The sequence below is a fragment of the Corvus moneduloides genome, chromosome 2 (genome assembly GCF_009650955.1).
Source record: "Corvus moneduloides isolate bCorMon1 chromosome 2, bCorMon1.pri, whole genome shotgun sequence".
NCBI classification, from domain to species: Eukaryota; Metazoa; Chordata; class Aves; order Passeriformes; family Corvidae; genus Corvus; species Corvus moneduloides.
This window is the reverse complement of record NC_045477.1, coordinates 50,161,192-50,175,632: the sequence shown is the minus strand read 5'-3', so window position 1 is coordinate 50,175,632 and position 14,441 is coordinate 50,161,192. Positions and strand designations below refer to the sequence as shown.

Sequence of the window (14,441 nt, the reverse complement as noted above, 5' to 3'; positions counted from 1 at the left end):
TCACTAGATATTGGGAAAATGAGGTACCAAAACATAGCAGCAGTTCAACAATTATTTCTCTTGTGAACTACCAAACCTGTCTACACCTTTTTCAATACACCTGCAGTCCAAGGACTGCTTTTGCTCTACACTCAACGGCTGTGAAACAAGCAGCATGACAGCGGCATTTAGAAATGCAGATTAGCTCGAGTTGGAAAGAAACCATAAGGATCATCAGGTCCAACTCCCTGCTCCTTACAGAACTACCTAAAAATAAACTTAATGACCAAGAGTGTCATCCAGACACTCCTGAACTGTCGGGCTTGTTGCTGTGAATGCCTCCCTGAGGAGGGCATTCAGTGACTAAGCACCCTCTCAACAAAGAGCCCATGTCACAAAGAGAAAGATTCAGAAACCTGGCTGGCTGGGGCCCACTGAAAGAGCTGAAAAGCAGCAATGACTGGGCATAGGACTCACACTGTCCCGTAGAAGAGAATATCTGTATGTGAAGGAAGGGGAGAATCATCCCAGGCTGCTAAGAAAGTATACAGAAATTAGTAAAGAAGACCAGATAATCAGAGTTTCACAAAATGCTGCTAAGAAAAGAGGTCACATTGAAAGATTTAATGAGAGGCACTGTAGGAAGCATCATTCCAATGGTTAAATGCTGCTAACTGCAATGTGGACCTGTGCAGGCTGCTGCTACTAGGCAGCTTTGAAAGCTCTTTTTTCCCCAATGGCTTATGCCTTGACCTCTTTTGCCCCAGTTTTAGTGTAGCACATAAATGAATGCTGCCCTACTTTCTATCTATGGAAGTTAGAATCCTCCTTTGCCAAACTATTCCAAATTCCTTACTAATGACATTTGCCCTCAGCAGTAGCCATCACCATCTTTCCACAAACACTCTGGGCATTATTCTCAATTCAATGCATGTTCTTACACATTTTCCTCCAAATCAAAGAAAGCAATATATCCTCAGTTCTCCTCTCTTAAATAAATAATAATGATAACATCATCATCACCAACTTAGTTTTCCCCATCTTGGCTTTCATCTTGAGTAGAACACTCCTATCACAGGGCATCTGGTATCAAGAAACTCCATTCCTACGTCATTTATCTGCTGATTCCCTACTCTACTCAATCTCTCCAGCACCTTTCAAATCAATATCTCATCTCTAATACCCCACTTTTCACCCAACCACATGCCTGAGCACACTGTTGTTTTTTCATCGCCTAAACCATACAGATTATAGCAGAAGATAAATAAAACCATAACTTTTTCTCTCCCTTCATCTTTTGAAATGGCTATTGACAGATAAGAGTAAATGCCTTTTGGGGAAAACGCAATGGGAGTTTCTACTGCCTTTCAGTGCATTGCAGACCAAAGACTCCAGAAAAATGGTGAGGCACATCACAAGCATGTTACATGTTACTGAATCTATAGGTATGGCTATAAAAAATACCCAACAAAAGCCAACCCATAAAAACTTCTCTGCTTAAAATGAACACCTTATCATTTTATTAAATAAGGATTAGAAACTCTTCTCTTCTTGAAAATATCTTCAGTTTACAAGAATTTAACTTTGCTGAATAGAAATATCCTACAAGGAACACAGGAACCTGAAAGTTTAAGGTATATCTACCAAAAACCCAGCTGTTCCAAACCAGACTATTTCAAGGTGCTGTGATCAAGAAGAAAGCTGTTTTACATTATCAGCTTGTCTTCCAAACAAAGAAAAAGCTTTTCAGGGTATGATTGTTTCATTCTAACACAATCTTTCATATTGTAACACCAACTGAAGTTACCACTATTAATATTGCTACTAAGTTTAAGTTTTCTTACACCGCATGCCATAACTTGTGCAATTGTCTTCTAACTATAGAAAATTAATGAAAAACAACAGGACTGAAACAGTATTACAGAACATTATCTGAAGCCATCAGCTCACTGAATCTGTTCAGTACCACTAACAAATTTGTGACATGCATTTCTTTTTTTAAATAACAAAATTACTTCCAAGTAAGCAGGGACAGTGTTCAGTAATACTGCTTTGATTTACAAAATACTGCATTCCTTTGTGTCTACATACATGAGGGATAGAAGCACAGGAAACACAGCTAGCCAAATCCAATGCCTTGTAAGATGTTATCCATCCTTCAGAGCACCTGTATGTTAAAATAATTCCAACATACTACATGAGTACTGGAATACTTATTTGCAGGAGTAGAAATCTGTATTTAGAGGCTTTCTTCCTTCTTACATAGATACGGTACTGCTAGTTCAAAAGAACATACAGTATACATCTTCATTAGAGAAATGAAAGCGCTACTAAAAACCACACTATGACTTTAGTGAAGCACTGAAAAAAATGCAGGCATGAAACTTTTTCATTACTGTACACGACCATGTTTATCCTGCCCACACAAATACAATGGCACCTGGGGATCACTGTGAAGAGACTGGCTCTTGTAGACAGCAGAATTTGAAGAACTTTAAAGCAAATTGAGTGGAGGTTTTTTTCTGTATTTCTATGCCAGTTGCCAACATTCAGCTTCTTACTTTTGCATGATCACCAAAACAGCAGAAGCTGTACTGTACACAATGAAGAGGGCATCCTAAGGATTTTGGGCAAACCTACTGACACGTCAGGAAGCTTGCTGGTCTGTGGAATAGAAGTCACTTCAGTCAGCGCTAGGATATTGCACCTAAATTAGTGAACAACTTTTGTAAAGGCAACATCCAACAAAGATGCAAGAACTGGAATGGCAATCTGTGAGCACAACAGGAAAAAAGAATGCATTCAGATTCTTCTGCTCCTCCTGATGGATGGCTGGTCTTGGTCAAGTGAATTCTATCATTTCGGTCATTATAGAACCATCAGAGTAGCAGGATGGCCATCTGGAACTCATCCTAGTCATGTGTGTTTGTAGACATGCGGCCTTGATCAAACAGTGGCATACCTGAATGTGTCCCTTTAAAAAAGTATTTGTAAAATGTGTCCTGCAACTACTTGGATGAAGTTAAGATGTATCAATCTCTACACTATATATATTTAAACACAGGTAAACTGGTAAAATTATTCCATCCACAAACTCAGAATTTTGTTTATTGCTGGTATCCTATTTTAAGATCCTTGTATACTCTGTGTGCACAACTGTGAGAATATTCAAATAATGTTCTTGGGTTTGTACTTGTATTTTGCACAGGATGAATTAAGAATTAACCCCACAGAGTGATAGGGATAAGTATGAATGACAAGTAAACTTGCAGGATTCAAAACCTGCCATGTGCATTCACAAAAGCAGACTTGGACCATCTGTCAAAACCTACACAGGCAAATAAAAGCAGCAAGAAAACTGCACACACACCTCTCAAGTTTGGTGGTGCCTTTTCTAAAGTATCAGATGACAAATGCTATACCAGAATAATGTATTTAGCATTCAAGTCTTAAGTTTTTTGCAAGTTACTCACAAACTGAGCAATTCATTTTTGGTGAAAATGTCTTTAATATTAGTATCTTTTTGTAAACTAATGTTTTTGTTCACAGAGATTGAAATGTCAAAACAGCAAATGTCAAAATATTTGAAAAAGGGTTCAATTTTGCTAGAAAATAAAGTCAATTGGCAGAGTCAAGTATAGTTAATACAGGATTCTAATTATCTGAGGTGGAACAGGTATAGTCACATTAGAACTTTCAAACACTTTCATGTTTCCTTTCTATTAGTAGGTTAGCTAGCTCTAAATATTCATTACCTCAGTTGGTGACAAGTAAAAAACCACCAGCTTCTGGAATCAGTGAATTATTTTTAAATAAGTAACAAGATTACAGTCCCTGTTTGGATTTTGCACATGAACTACAGATCACTGAAAGTTTCCTGTTGCACTGCAGCAAGAAAAGGAAATGTAACAAAAGCTTTATTTGCTGCAAAGTACAACAAGATACTTCGGTAATCTCACAAAAATGTCATGCTGCAACTTGTTACAGTGAGTTCAATTTGATCATTTAATGTAATACAGTACATTTTTATAAACTTAACATTATCATTGCAGAAGAGCATGCTAACTGAATGTTAGCAATTTATCTTTTATACATAATTATAATCTACTGTAGCTACTGTATGCAGATCTCAAAATGTTAGTACATAAAATATTCATTTTCTTTATATGAGATGAGGATGAACTCAGAAGAGGTTTGAATAGAAGAATGAAATATCTGCTGCGCCTATTTCTCAAGAAATAATGAATTACACATTATTACCCAAGAAATCAACATTTAAATTGCAAAACTATAGTTTAAATTTACAATGAACATCATGATCAGTAATGGTGCATCAATATTCCATGAAGTTTAACCTAACCATGTTTATGCACATAAAGCCTCAAGAGTCTGCAGCAGTTTCAGCATTAATTTTTCATATTTTTGTATAAAATTGACTTAAAGGTACATCTTCCATAAATGTTTTCAGTGCAATTCTGTCAAAGAGGAAAATATAAAGCTAGCTTTCAATCATTTTATACCATAAAAACCCTCAACAACTTGCATTTGCACTGCTGAAGCGTAAGTAAGCCAGTTCTGTTGTGCCAACTATTTCAAAGTCAATTCACATCAACCATAATTGACTTTCTAGGCAGTATTTCCCCCATATCTATAGGTATAAATGTTGAAAAGCTGAATACTGGAAGAGGGGGAAAGTTAAGATGAGGCAGCATAATCTAACTGTTTATAATACTTTTTTCTAGTGGTACCAAAAAAAATGTATAATGAAAAAATTCTAAGGGTTGCTTGCTTTACTAGCGACCTTATTGTTTGGAAATTGGTGAATCTGTGTTTTAGTATTGTCCTTTCCTATCATCTTTACAGGCAACCTTGCAACAATAACTTATTTATTGACAGATTGTATGAAAATGCTCCATTATTCAATGAAATAAAATTTTCTTAGGTTAGAAATTGATTTCTCATGTGTTGTCAACTGTAGGGAACCAGAGGGAGAACAGTACCTGAAATTATGATGTGTGCTTGCTAAGCAGAGTATAGTAACTGATATATTTTGGTTCAAAGACAGTTTGTAAACTGTTAAACTGCATACAGGATACTGCTCTATGATTTTGTTTCTTTTGCAGATTATAACTAAAAAAAAACAACCAACAAAAAACCCAACACAAACCAACCTCTCTATTGTAGCACAATATAAAAATGGAGCTTCATTCAAATCTTGAATACCTTGACTGTAATAATTGACAGCTGGTTATTCAACAAAACTTAGCTCTTCATACCAAAAAAATTTGGCTCAACAAACAAAAACAAAACAGAAAGGGACAATAAACTCTCAATAAAAGGATCTCTCATGAGGCAACCTACCATATACTACTGCTAGGTACGAGTTTCAAAAAAAACATTACATCCCATTTTCAGCACATTTTTCATAAACATGCAACTTCACTATAAAATACAAAACACTTGGCTCTCAAGAACAGCTTTATAAAGACACACTGCATCAATAAAATTTCTCTTTGTGATTAACTTTACATTGTAATAAGAACTGTATTTTCACTAATGTTTATATATCAGATTTCATATTATAATGTAGTAATAATTTGCTCTTTGTGAACATCATGTTCAGAAGGAAATATCTATACACATTAACATACTAGACTATTAAAAACTCAGTTACAGAATTTTATTGATACAGTAGATTAATAAAAACTGATAGGGGAAGATAAAATGGGTCGGGTATTCAGTACATTATTTAATAACACACTTTTAAAATTAAAATATTTTAAATCCTTTTTGAATTTTCAATGCCACTACAAGTCCAGTAAAGTCTGGCAACAATACTGAGGTGTAAAACAAAACTTCTTTCCCAATTTGCATCTCTTGTATTATTCTATCCAATATTGTTCAACTGTAAAAGAAATTTGGCACCTCTGATGGTAAGTAGGTGCCTGAAGGTAAACACCAGGTTATATTCATGAAGGAAACAAAGACCTTTTTTTCTTCTTCTCCTCAACAAATAGCGGCAAAAGAAAGTGGCACTATTTGTTCAACTGACTTGTTTTTCACAGTTAAACGTCAACAAGAGTACAAATACGAACACTGACAGATATTGCTTGAGATCAATTTTCAACAAACTCTGTTCTTTTTTTAAAACAATCGATCCAATAAACAGTGGGGTACTGTCAGTTTAAAGCCGCAGATAAAAGCTATACAAGCACTTTATAAGTCAGAAACATTAAAAAAAGAACTATTTACAGTTTTCTTCTTTAGTTCATATGTCTACAAAGCCAGCGCACAGTACACTTCACAAAAATCCACAGTTAATGATATCAACATGTGTGGCTAAAGCTTGTGACCTAGGGACTGCAAATGCAGGGGCAGTAAAACAGGTTTTGTCTTTTCTTCAGCAACCCCATTTGTGCACTAACAGCTTCATTCAGTCTCAAGCTTTATATTAAAAGCATTCTTCAAAGCTTTCACCTGGAAGGCTGGTAACTACATGCTCACTCATCGTCTTTCCCTTTTGGAAGTTCTGCGACGGACCTATTTGGAGAAAAGATATTTTAAATGTTTCTACAGAAAAATTCAAGAACAAATACATTTTATAATGGAAAAAATGCTCAGGCTCACTCAATAATGTTGGAATAACCGTATACAGTGGCATTCATTATTCATTTTGTCACAAATACAAGTTTCATTCAATGACCAGGACCTAACCTCATTTGATGTTACTGAGCCTGCGTCCTTAATGAAATTCAAAACAATCCAGTTTCCTTTCTCAGAGTTTTCATACACTCAGATGCTCCAACCATCAGATGTATCCAAAAGTGTGAAGGCATTCTCAGTTTTATTTTCAGTATGACTATTAACATGGCCAATGTACTTGTATGAAATAAATACAAAAGTGAACTCAATTCAACATATGCTGGTAAGAGGAAGAAATTGGTTTAAGATTCTGTTCCAAGACTCCATGCTTATTTTCCAGTACTATTCAGTTCGTGTGTCTGTTTTGTGTAAAGAAGCTTTATTCACTATTACAATCTAGATGAGAAGAATGGGCAGGAGTTACCTGGAAAATAATTCCCATTAGATGCTACACAAGTCTGGCATACAGATAAGAAAGGCTACACAGGACAGAAACTTCAAGATACTTGACAAAAAGTGGTATTTTGTAAGAAATGCAGCTTCTCTGGGAAACTACAGTGCAGCTCCACTACACAAGAGTGGCAGCTGACAACCACCCCGTTCATTTTAAAGGAGGAAGGTTAAGTTCTAAAAACAGGAGAAGTCGTTCTAAGAACGGAGGCCATTCTCTGATCATCCATGCATAGAGGACACCACAAAGATTGACAAAAAGCTCAGGCACTTCTCTTACATTGATTGTGGAAACTTCCTCTTCTTCCATTACTTCTTCCTGGGGAATGTCATCACTGACTGGTGAACCACTCTGAAACACGTCCATCTCTTCACTGGATTCATTCTCTTTACTGGCTGCTTGTTTGGAACGTCCAGCACGGCTACAATGAGAAGAAAAATAAAGATCAGCTTCACAGCACGTGTACATCTGCAGTATGTATAAACAGTATGAGCAAACATTCTAGTTCATGTTTCATGTTATACAATGCTGCTGTCTTTTACACCTATCTAGTTCATCCATGCACAGAACTGAAGAGAAACTAGGAGGCTGGACGATACCATTTGAAAACAAAATTGTTTCATAATAGAGGGAGCACAAAAAGTTGAACAATTTTGCCTCTATAGACACAGCAGATTTTTCTCTTCAGTGCCACAATACAGGCCAAAAAAGGTTGACACAATGCTAAACAGCGAACAGGAAAAGCCAAACATCCAGAGACTGAATACTGTTGCTGGTTTTGTATCTATTCAATTCCAGGAACAGATGTACTCTACTTCTCCAGGACTTTTTACACAACAAAATTTGAATAACTGTATCTATGTTTTTTCAGACAAGAAGAACCCACATCGCTACTCATAAAATTAAGACTATAAGGAACCTAAATGCAAATCTTCCAAGCAAGCTTAGGGATAACCAGGATAACAATACCTTAATCAGGATAAACAAGAACAATCAGTCAACAATATCTTAAACTGTCTGTGTTGCTTATGGGAGTTGTGCCACAAGCAAAAGGCACCCATTTGCTTAAAATGAGAATTAGCCAACATCCCTCACCTTCAAAAAAAGCCAACTACAGAAGTATCCAAAACTCCACAGCTGCACCCACATTGCAGTAGCACAATTCAGAATCAAATCACTGAATCATCCCGCTTACTGCAGGTGCAGTCTTGGTGCACCCAAACTTGGGGACGTTTTGGTTGAAATGAAACCGGAAACTCAGTTCCGGGCACACAACAGACTTCAATCTCCAGTGGAGACACAGATCCAAAACAACTGTACTCTAATACCATCACATCACAGAAGTGGTAGGAATTTTCCGTCCTGAGAACCACTAAAATTTAGACAAAATAAAATCTCTCAACTGCATAGCAACTGTGCAACCAACATGCCATCCCTTAACACAAATTAGCCCAACTCAAGTCTTCCAAGACCGACAGAAGCAAAAGAATTGAAAAGGAAGCAGAAGAATTATTCACAAGCTAGGTTCCTCTTTTCACACATCACAAAAATAAGCCTGTTCACATGTGCTAATTGGTAACCCAGTTTGCTAACAGAAACAGGTTATACACTGTCACCCACAGATACATTATCACCTCATAGGCAAAATCCCAAATTCTTATGCCAAATCCATTCCCAAGGAGCCCAGAAAGCTTGAGGTTATACATATTTCTCTTGCAGTACGCAGTGCTGGCTCAGTCTATCAACTTTCTGCAGTTAAAACTGCTGTAGATATGGACATAGGAGAGGGAGAAAGGCTTGACTACAGTGCACTTTGAAGACTTGAGAAATTACTACTGTCTCACCTTTTTCTTGCAGATTTGGAAAAAGAACAGTCAAAATGTGGGTGGTCTGATAAAACAAACAAAAAAAAACAACCCACAATTTTTTTTTTAAATGAAGTCTAGAGTAGACCCAACAGCTATGAACCCTGAAACAACTTACTTGGGCTTCAACATAACATACACATGAATGAGAGCTATGCTTGTTACTGATTGTGGGCAGTGATACAGTTTACTGTCTGCTTAAAATGGAGTAAAGAAACACAGCAACTTCACTAAGAAAAGCTAATTAAATATTTAGTAAAGGGTATCTTTGACAAACACCACATAGCACCCAACAAAAACTTGTTGGTGTGTCTTCCCTGCATGGCAGTAGCAGTTTCCAAGTCTTGTTCTACTGCATGTGTAGCAGTGACTTCTGGAGCAACCAAGACAGTGTTAGGTCCTGTGTTTCTGGTTACAGAGTAAAGGAGCAGCAGAGGTGTGACCTGAGGCAGGGAAACAGAACACTGGAAAGGTCGGGATGTTGTGCATGGAAGATGCCAGATCATGTGATCCAGAGTGAGACCAGAACTTGAAATAAGGGTAACAAGCTTGTTCAGGCAAGGTTCCCTGGTAGGAAAGATCCCTGGCATAAAGCAAGTCAGTACATTACACTGCCAGAGGAAGAGCAATGTGATGCTAACTAAGCCCAGAAGCCAAAAAAACAACAGAGATATACAGTAGTGTCAGACTGTGGGTGTCCCCAAGTAGTGCCCCAAGCAATTTATATGAGGTTCTGGAAAAGCTCATTCTCCATGAGCTGCAGTTTGCTACAAGTGGGCAAATAACCACTTGCACACATCTGCTTAGATATATTATCTATACATGTACAGAAAAGGTAGAGATACCTGTATTTTCCTACAGCAGGCACAAGAAATGAAGCTAGCCAATGACAGAGTTTACCTTCATTTTGGAACTTAATGCATTTCAGAATTTTCAGAAGTTACTACCCTTCACTGATCACAAAACATTTTATTCCAATGAAAATGATTCAAGTGAATAGTAAGAAGGCCACAAATGAGAAAGTGAACATTAATTAAAGGAGAATCAGAGTAACCTTAATTCTCCACAGTTCTGTTTCACCACAGTAATGGATTCTCACCCGCTATCCAAAACAAAGAGGACCACTTTCCACTCCTTTAAGTCCTAATAAAGACCTATCTTCAAAGTTATGTACATGCTACCTGAGCACACTAAAATTACTTGCAGCCTCTTGCTCTGCTGTGAGATGTCCTAGGAGAAGCAGCTAAGGAAAACATTTTAGAAATAACAATAGCAATTTATTAACTGTGAACTACAGTATTCTGAAATATTTTCAGTAAAGGTTTGCTTGGGGGCACAGAGGCATTATTTAATTTTCACTAAACACAGATTTAGAAGACTTACACTTTTTTTTGCTGTGCTGGTGGTGTTTGTGATGACCTTCCTCGTCTTTTCTGTGGCGTAGACTGTGCTGATTCAACTGTACTAGTTTCAGATGGTTCTGCTCTGTTTTGAGGAAGACCCAAATTGCAAAGCATCAAATTATAACTAATGTCCAAGGATAAAAAATATGCAGTTTACAAGAAGATGTACTTACCTCTGCTGTGTTCTTTTTGATGTCCTATTTTGCCTGCCTTTTGGTTTTTGTTCAATGTTTTCAGTTTGCCTTTCTTCCTCCTCCTCCTCTTCTTCCACTGCAGCTGCTGGCGGTTGTTTTTTTTTGCTCCTTTTTGATGACTTTGCCACTGGTTCTTCCTTTGGTGTTGCCCCATTATTTGTTCTGGTAGGGCGCCCTCTTCTCCCTTTCTTTGGTGGACTGTTCTGTTCATCCTCACTTTCTATCACATCTTCTTTTAGCCTTTTTTCCTCTTGCCATTGTGTTTCATCAGCTTCTGATACAACTGCAGGTCTCTTCCTTCCCCGTTGACTACCTCTAAGCTTCTGCTCTTGACCCAGTTTATTCAGGTCATCTATGCTTAGTTTCTCTTCTGAATCTGTGATACCTGCTTTCTTCCTTCCTCTAGGCTTCTCCATCTCTGACTGAAAAGGTAAGATTGCACCATTAAGTTAAAAAATTAAACTGCCATTATAAAGAGTCACATGTAGAAACTTCCTCCAACAAGACAGTCTTCAAATTACAGAAGTTGTCTCAGATTGTTTACCATATCCATTTCAAAAACATTTGCAAAAATACAAACACACACCTACATATAAAATACTATACTAGAGGGAAATGTTCAACAAAGGTAGAACCCTATCTGAATCATAAGGTTTGAAAACAGAAACTATTCCTTTACCTCTCCATGATCTAGTTCTCTAAAGAGCACAGTGAAGAGCCATAAACAGTGCAAAGATTTCAATAAGCAGCTACTAGGGCCACATCGCTCCAACCAACCCTTACCCCTTGGAAAAATAAGAAGTAGAAAATATTACCCATCCACCATTTCATGGGTACCATGACTCTTTCATTTCATATCATGAAATTGTCCTAAAGTCCAAATATTTACAGTATTTCTGCTTCATACCAATCTTTGTTTCATACTAACACTACTGTATTTCAACACAGTTATTAGTATTTGCCACATTGAAACTTCATCTACATAATCAGTTACATCATTTAAAACCTGAATGAAGGTTTTCTTCTCTTTACATCTGCTTTGTGACATTAAGATAGAGGTCATCTTACATATTCATGTCTCTACTTTAAACAAAAACCTTTTTCAAGAAAAGCAGAAAGAGAATCTAGAAAGGATGTGAGGGGGAAAAGAAAGTGAAGGACAAAGGATTACACTAGAAGAGAGTAAGAAAAATGTTTGAACAACGATGACATCTCCTGTCAGTTCATGTCTTCAGTGACAACCTCATTATTGCCCACTTAATTTGCTTTTGCAGTCATCATGCACATCTGTCACCGCAGCTCCTCTTAGCCAGTAAGTAACTGCAGCCGATTTTCAAAGTAATGTTTCTCCCTGCGGCTAGAAAGTGTTCCACAACCTTACAACTAAGGTGTTACTTTATGATTTAATCTGGACAAATATCCTGAAGTGACACCTTTAAAACATGGACCTTCTGCTACCCAGTTAAAATCCTGCTTCTCAGTTAATGCTTGCTGTAATCTGCTCCCCATCTCCAAAAAACCAAAAATGAGTTCTGAATCCATGACCTTGAGTAACTCGCTTACAGATTCAAAGTGGAATGATGCTCTCAAAAGCACTCAAAACACCGACCTGTATTTGCTCCATCACTGAGCTTTCTCAGTTACCAGTTCAAGCTAATGCTTCTAAACATGAATTGCATGCCAGGAGCTGTCTGGACTGTCAGACTTATAGGTTTGGGGGTTTTTTTGACACGAGATTCCCAATTTTCCTGATTTAATTATAAACTGGTTTGCTTTTCCCACAGTATAAGATAGTTATTTATACTTCAAGACAAGCAAAAATGCAGCAATTTTTACTAGTCAGTAGCTTATGTCCCAAGCAACCTAGAAAAATGCACCAGAATGACATAATGAGAGAAAAGAGAAATGTCAGAGACAGTAAAAAGAAGTAAAGCAGCAGTGACATCAGATACAGGACATCCTTAATGCAGCCTAGAAAATCCAATTCTAACAAATCTGATCTTACTATTTTTTCATGCGTATCCCAAATACTACAAAATTAACAGACTGTCAACTGCTATTAAGGCACAAAGAAGTGACATTTACTAGTGGTATAGGAAATTATTATTATTTGACCTGCTTTTAGAATTACAATACAATTATAATTTTCTTGGGTAGTTTATTTTTCTCGACTCTGATACAGGTATAAATACTGCTTAAGATAATATTTAGCCTGCTTCTAACTTCTTTTACATATTAAAGCACTACATCTGAGTGAGAGTCCAAATAATATTTTACAGCCTCATTAGGAACCTTTCTTATTACTGAACTACATATATAAATCCATTGGTAAGAAGGAGTAAGGATACTACTGCTCTCCAAAGCCTAAGTAACCTTGAGGACATGATTTCGTGGTGGACTTCACTGTGCTGAGTTAATGGCTGGACTTGATGACCATTAAAGGTCTTTTCCAACCTATATGATTCTATGAGAAACAGAACGTTTTTTTCCATTGTATTTTCATGTCCAACTCTGAACACATTTTCCAGTAGTTAAAAATATCAGCCTGGTTTCATGTTTCAGCATATTTTTTGGAATGATCTCAAATATCATCACATTAATTTTTAACAGCTCACCCTTACAAGATCAGAGTCGTCCCTTTTGTCAGTTTTCTTTCCTGGTAAGGGTGAAGTCAGTGTGAATTCTTCATTTTCACTGTGGTCCATTTCAGTACTGTCAAGCCTAGGATGAATAACCATGTATTTACCTCATTATTATAATATATGGGGCAATCATTGCAAAAAAATACTAAGAACAACAATCTTCATATAAAATCTATTATTAAACTACAAACAATTTGGCAAAAGGAACTTTCCACTGTAGGTACTATAGATACCACACACCACATCATCGAAGTCTCAAAGTCTCAAGACAAATGTTTTGATCATAAACCACGTTCAATTTTCTTTTCTCACTGGGAAAGATAAGCAGTTTTTTTAAGAAGAGTCTGAGTTGCAAGAGATCTGTGTTTGATGGCTATAGGAAAGTGTAGGCAAATGTATGCAAAGATCCCCACAGACAGACCAGCCAAAGCACACACACCTTCCTATGGTGAGTTTTAGGCAATAAAACAGCAATTCAAATTTCCCTCTGTTTTTTGTTGCTTTTTACAGCAGCAATTTCATTTTTATTTCAGTTTGTACAAACTGTAAATGTGGACAATAATGCCTCCTGTATATATAAAACACTGAGACCCACAGAAAAAAGATACTGCACAAAAGCCAATCCACAAGTCATTTTAATTCATCTGCAGAAGCAACATTTTTAAATACTACTGCATGTTTTTAAATGAAAAGAAATTTGCTTTGTGTCGAAATGAAAAGTGATATTCAAACACACAAACTCAACTCCCTGGCCTGAGCACTGCACAGAGGGTGAAAGATGTTCTCACTCCTGCAGGTGTAAAATCTGTAATAACTGGGATGCAATTGGAAGCTTAGGTTTTATACATTCTCTCAAAAGTTGCAAATCTGCCCGTACATACTCAGATAGACTGAACTGGAAATATTGTGCATCCTGAATCATTCCCATCACTTCTCTTCATCTTTGGCTTCTCCACCCAAACCACTAATCCCTTTAAATTAAGAGAACTGGAGAGGTCATGAAGATGACTGAATATGTTAGGCTGTGAGTGCAGCATTTTTTAAAATTTGATCTCAGACTCATTTTGCTGGATATAGAGAAGAATCTGGAGTCCATCTGTCGTTAGCCAATAATGTGAGCCTGCATGACTTGTAAGAAATGAGCCTTTTGCAGACTTTCTAGTGGAGAAATATTTCTTGTAAAACACTGCCCTACAATTAAAATTAATATTGTATATTAAATTGTCACAGAAGTACCAAATGAGAAATCTTATATTCAAACATAA

General features: G+C 36.9%; 1 protein-coding gene across 4 annotated transcripts in view; it reads right to left on the bottom strand.

Annotated features, from left to right (window-relative positions):
- Nucleotides 1–2,195: 2,195 nt before the first annotated feature.
- Nucleotides 2,196–14,441, bottom strand: part of PDS5B (PDS5 cohesin associated factor B) — a 102,063-nt gene continuing 89,817 nt past the window's right edge. The window contains exons 31-35 of one of the 4 annotated variants that reach the window (XM_032099566.1): nt 13,150–13,255; nt 10,514–10,956; nt 10,321–10,422; nt 7,352–7,493; nt 2,196–6,519 (exon numbers count right to left, since the gene is read on the bottom strand). In XM_032099566.1, coding sequence (XP_031955457.1) covers nt 6,484–6,519; nt 7,352–7,493; nt 10,321–10,422; nt 10,514–10,956; nt 13,150–13,255 — 829 coding nt within the window. In that variant the 3' untranslated portion in view covers nt 2,196–6,483. The remainder of the gene's footprint in view (nt 6,520–7,351; nt 7,494–10,320; nt 10,423–10,513; nt 10,957–13,149; nt 13,256–14,441) is intronic. The other 3 variants (XM_032099567.1, XM_032099568.1, XM_032099569.1) reach the window with 3 other exon arrangements.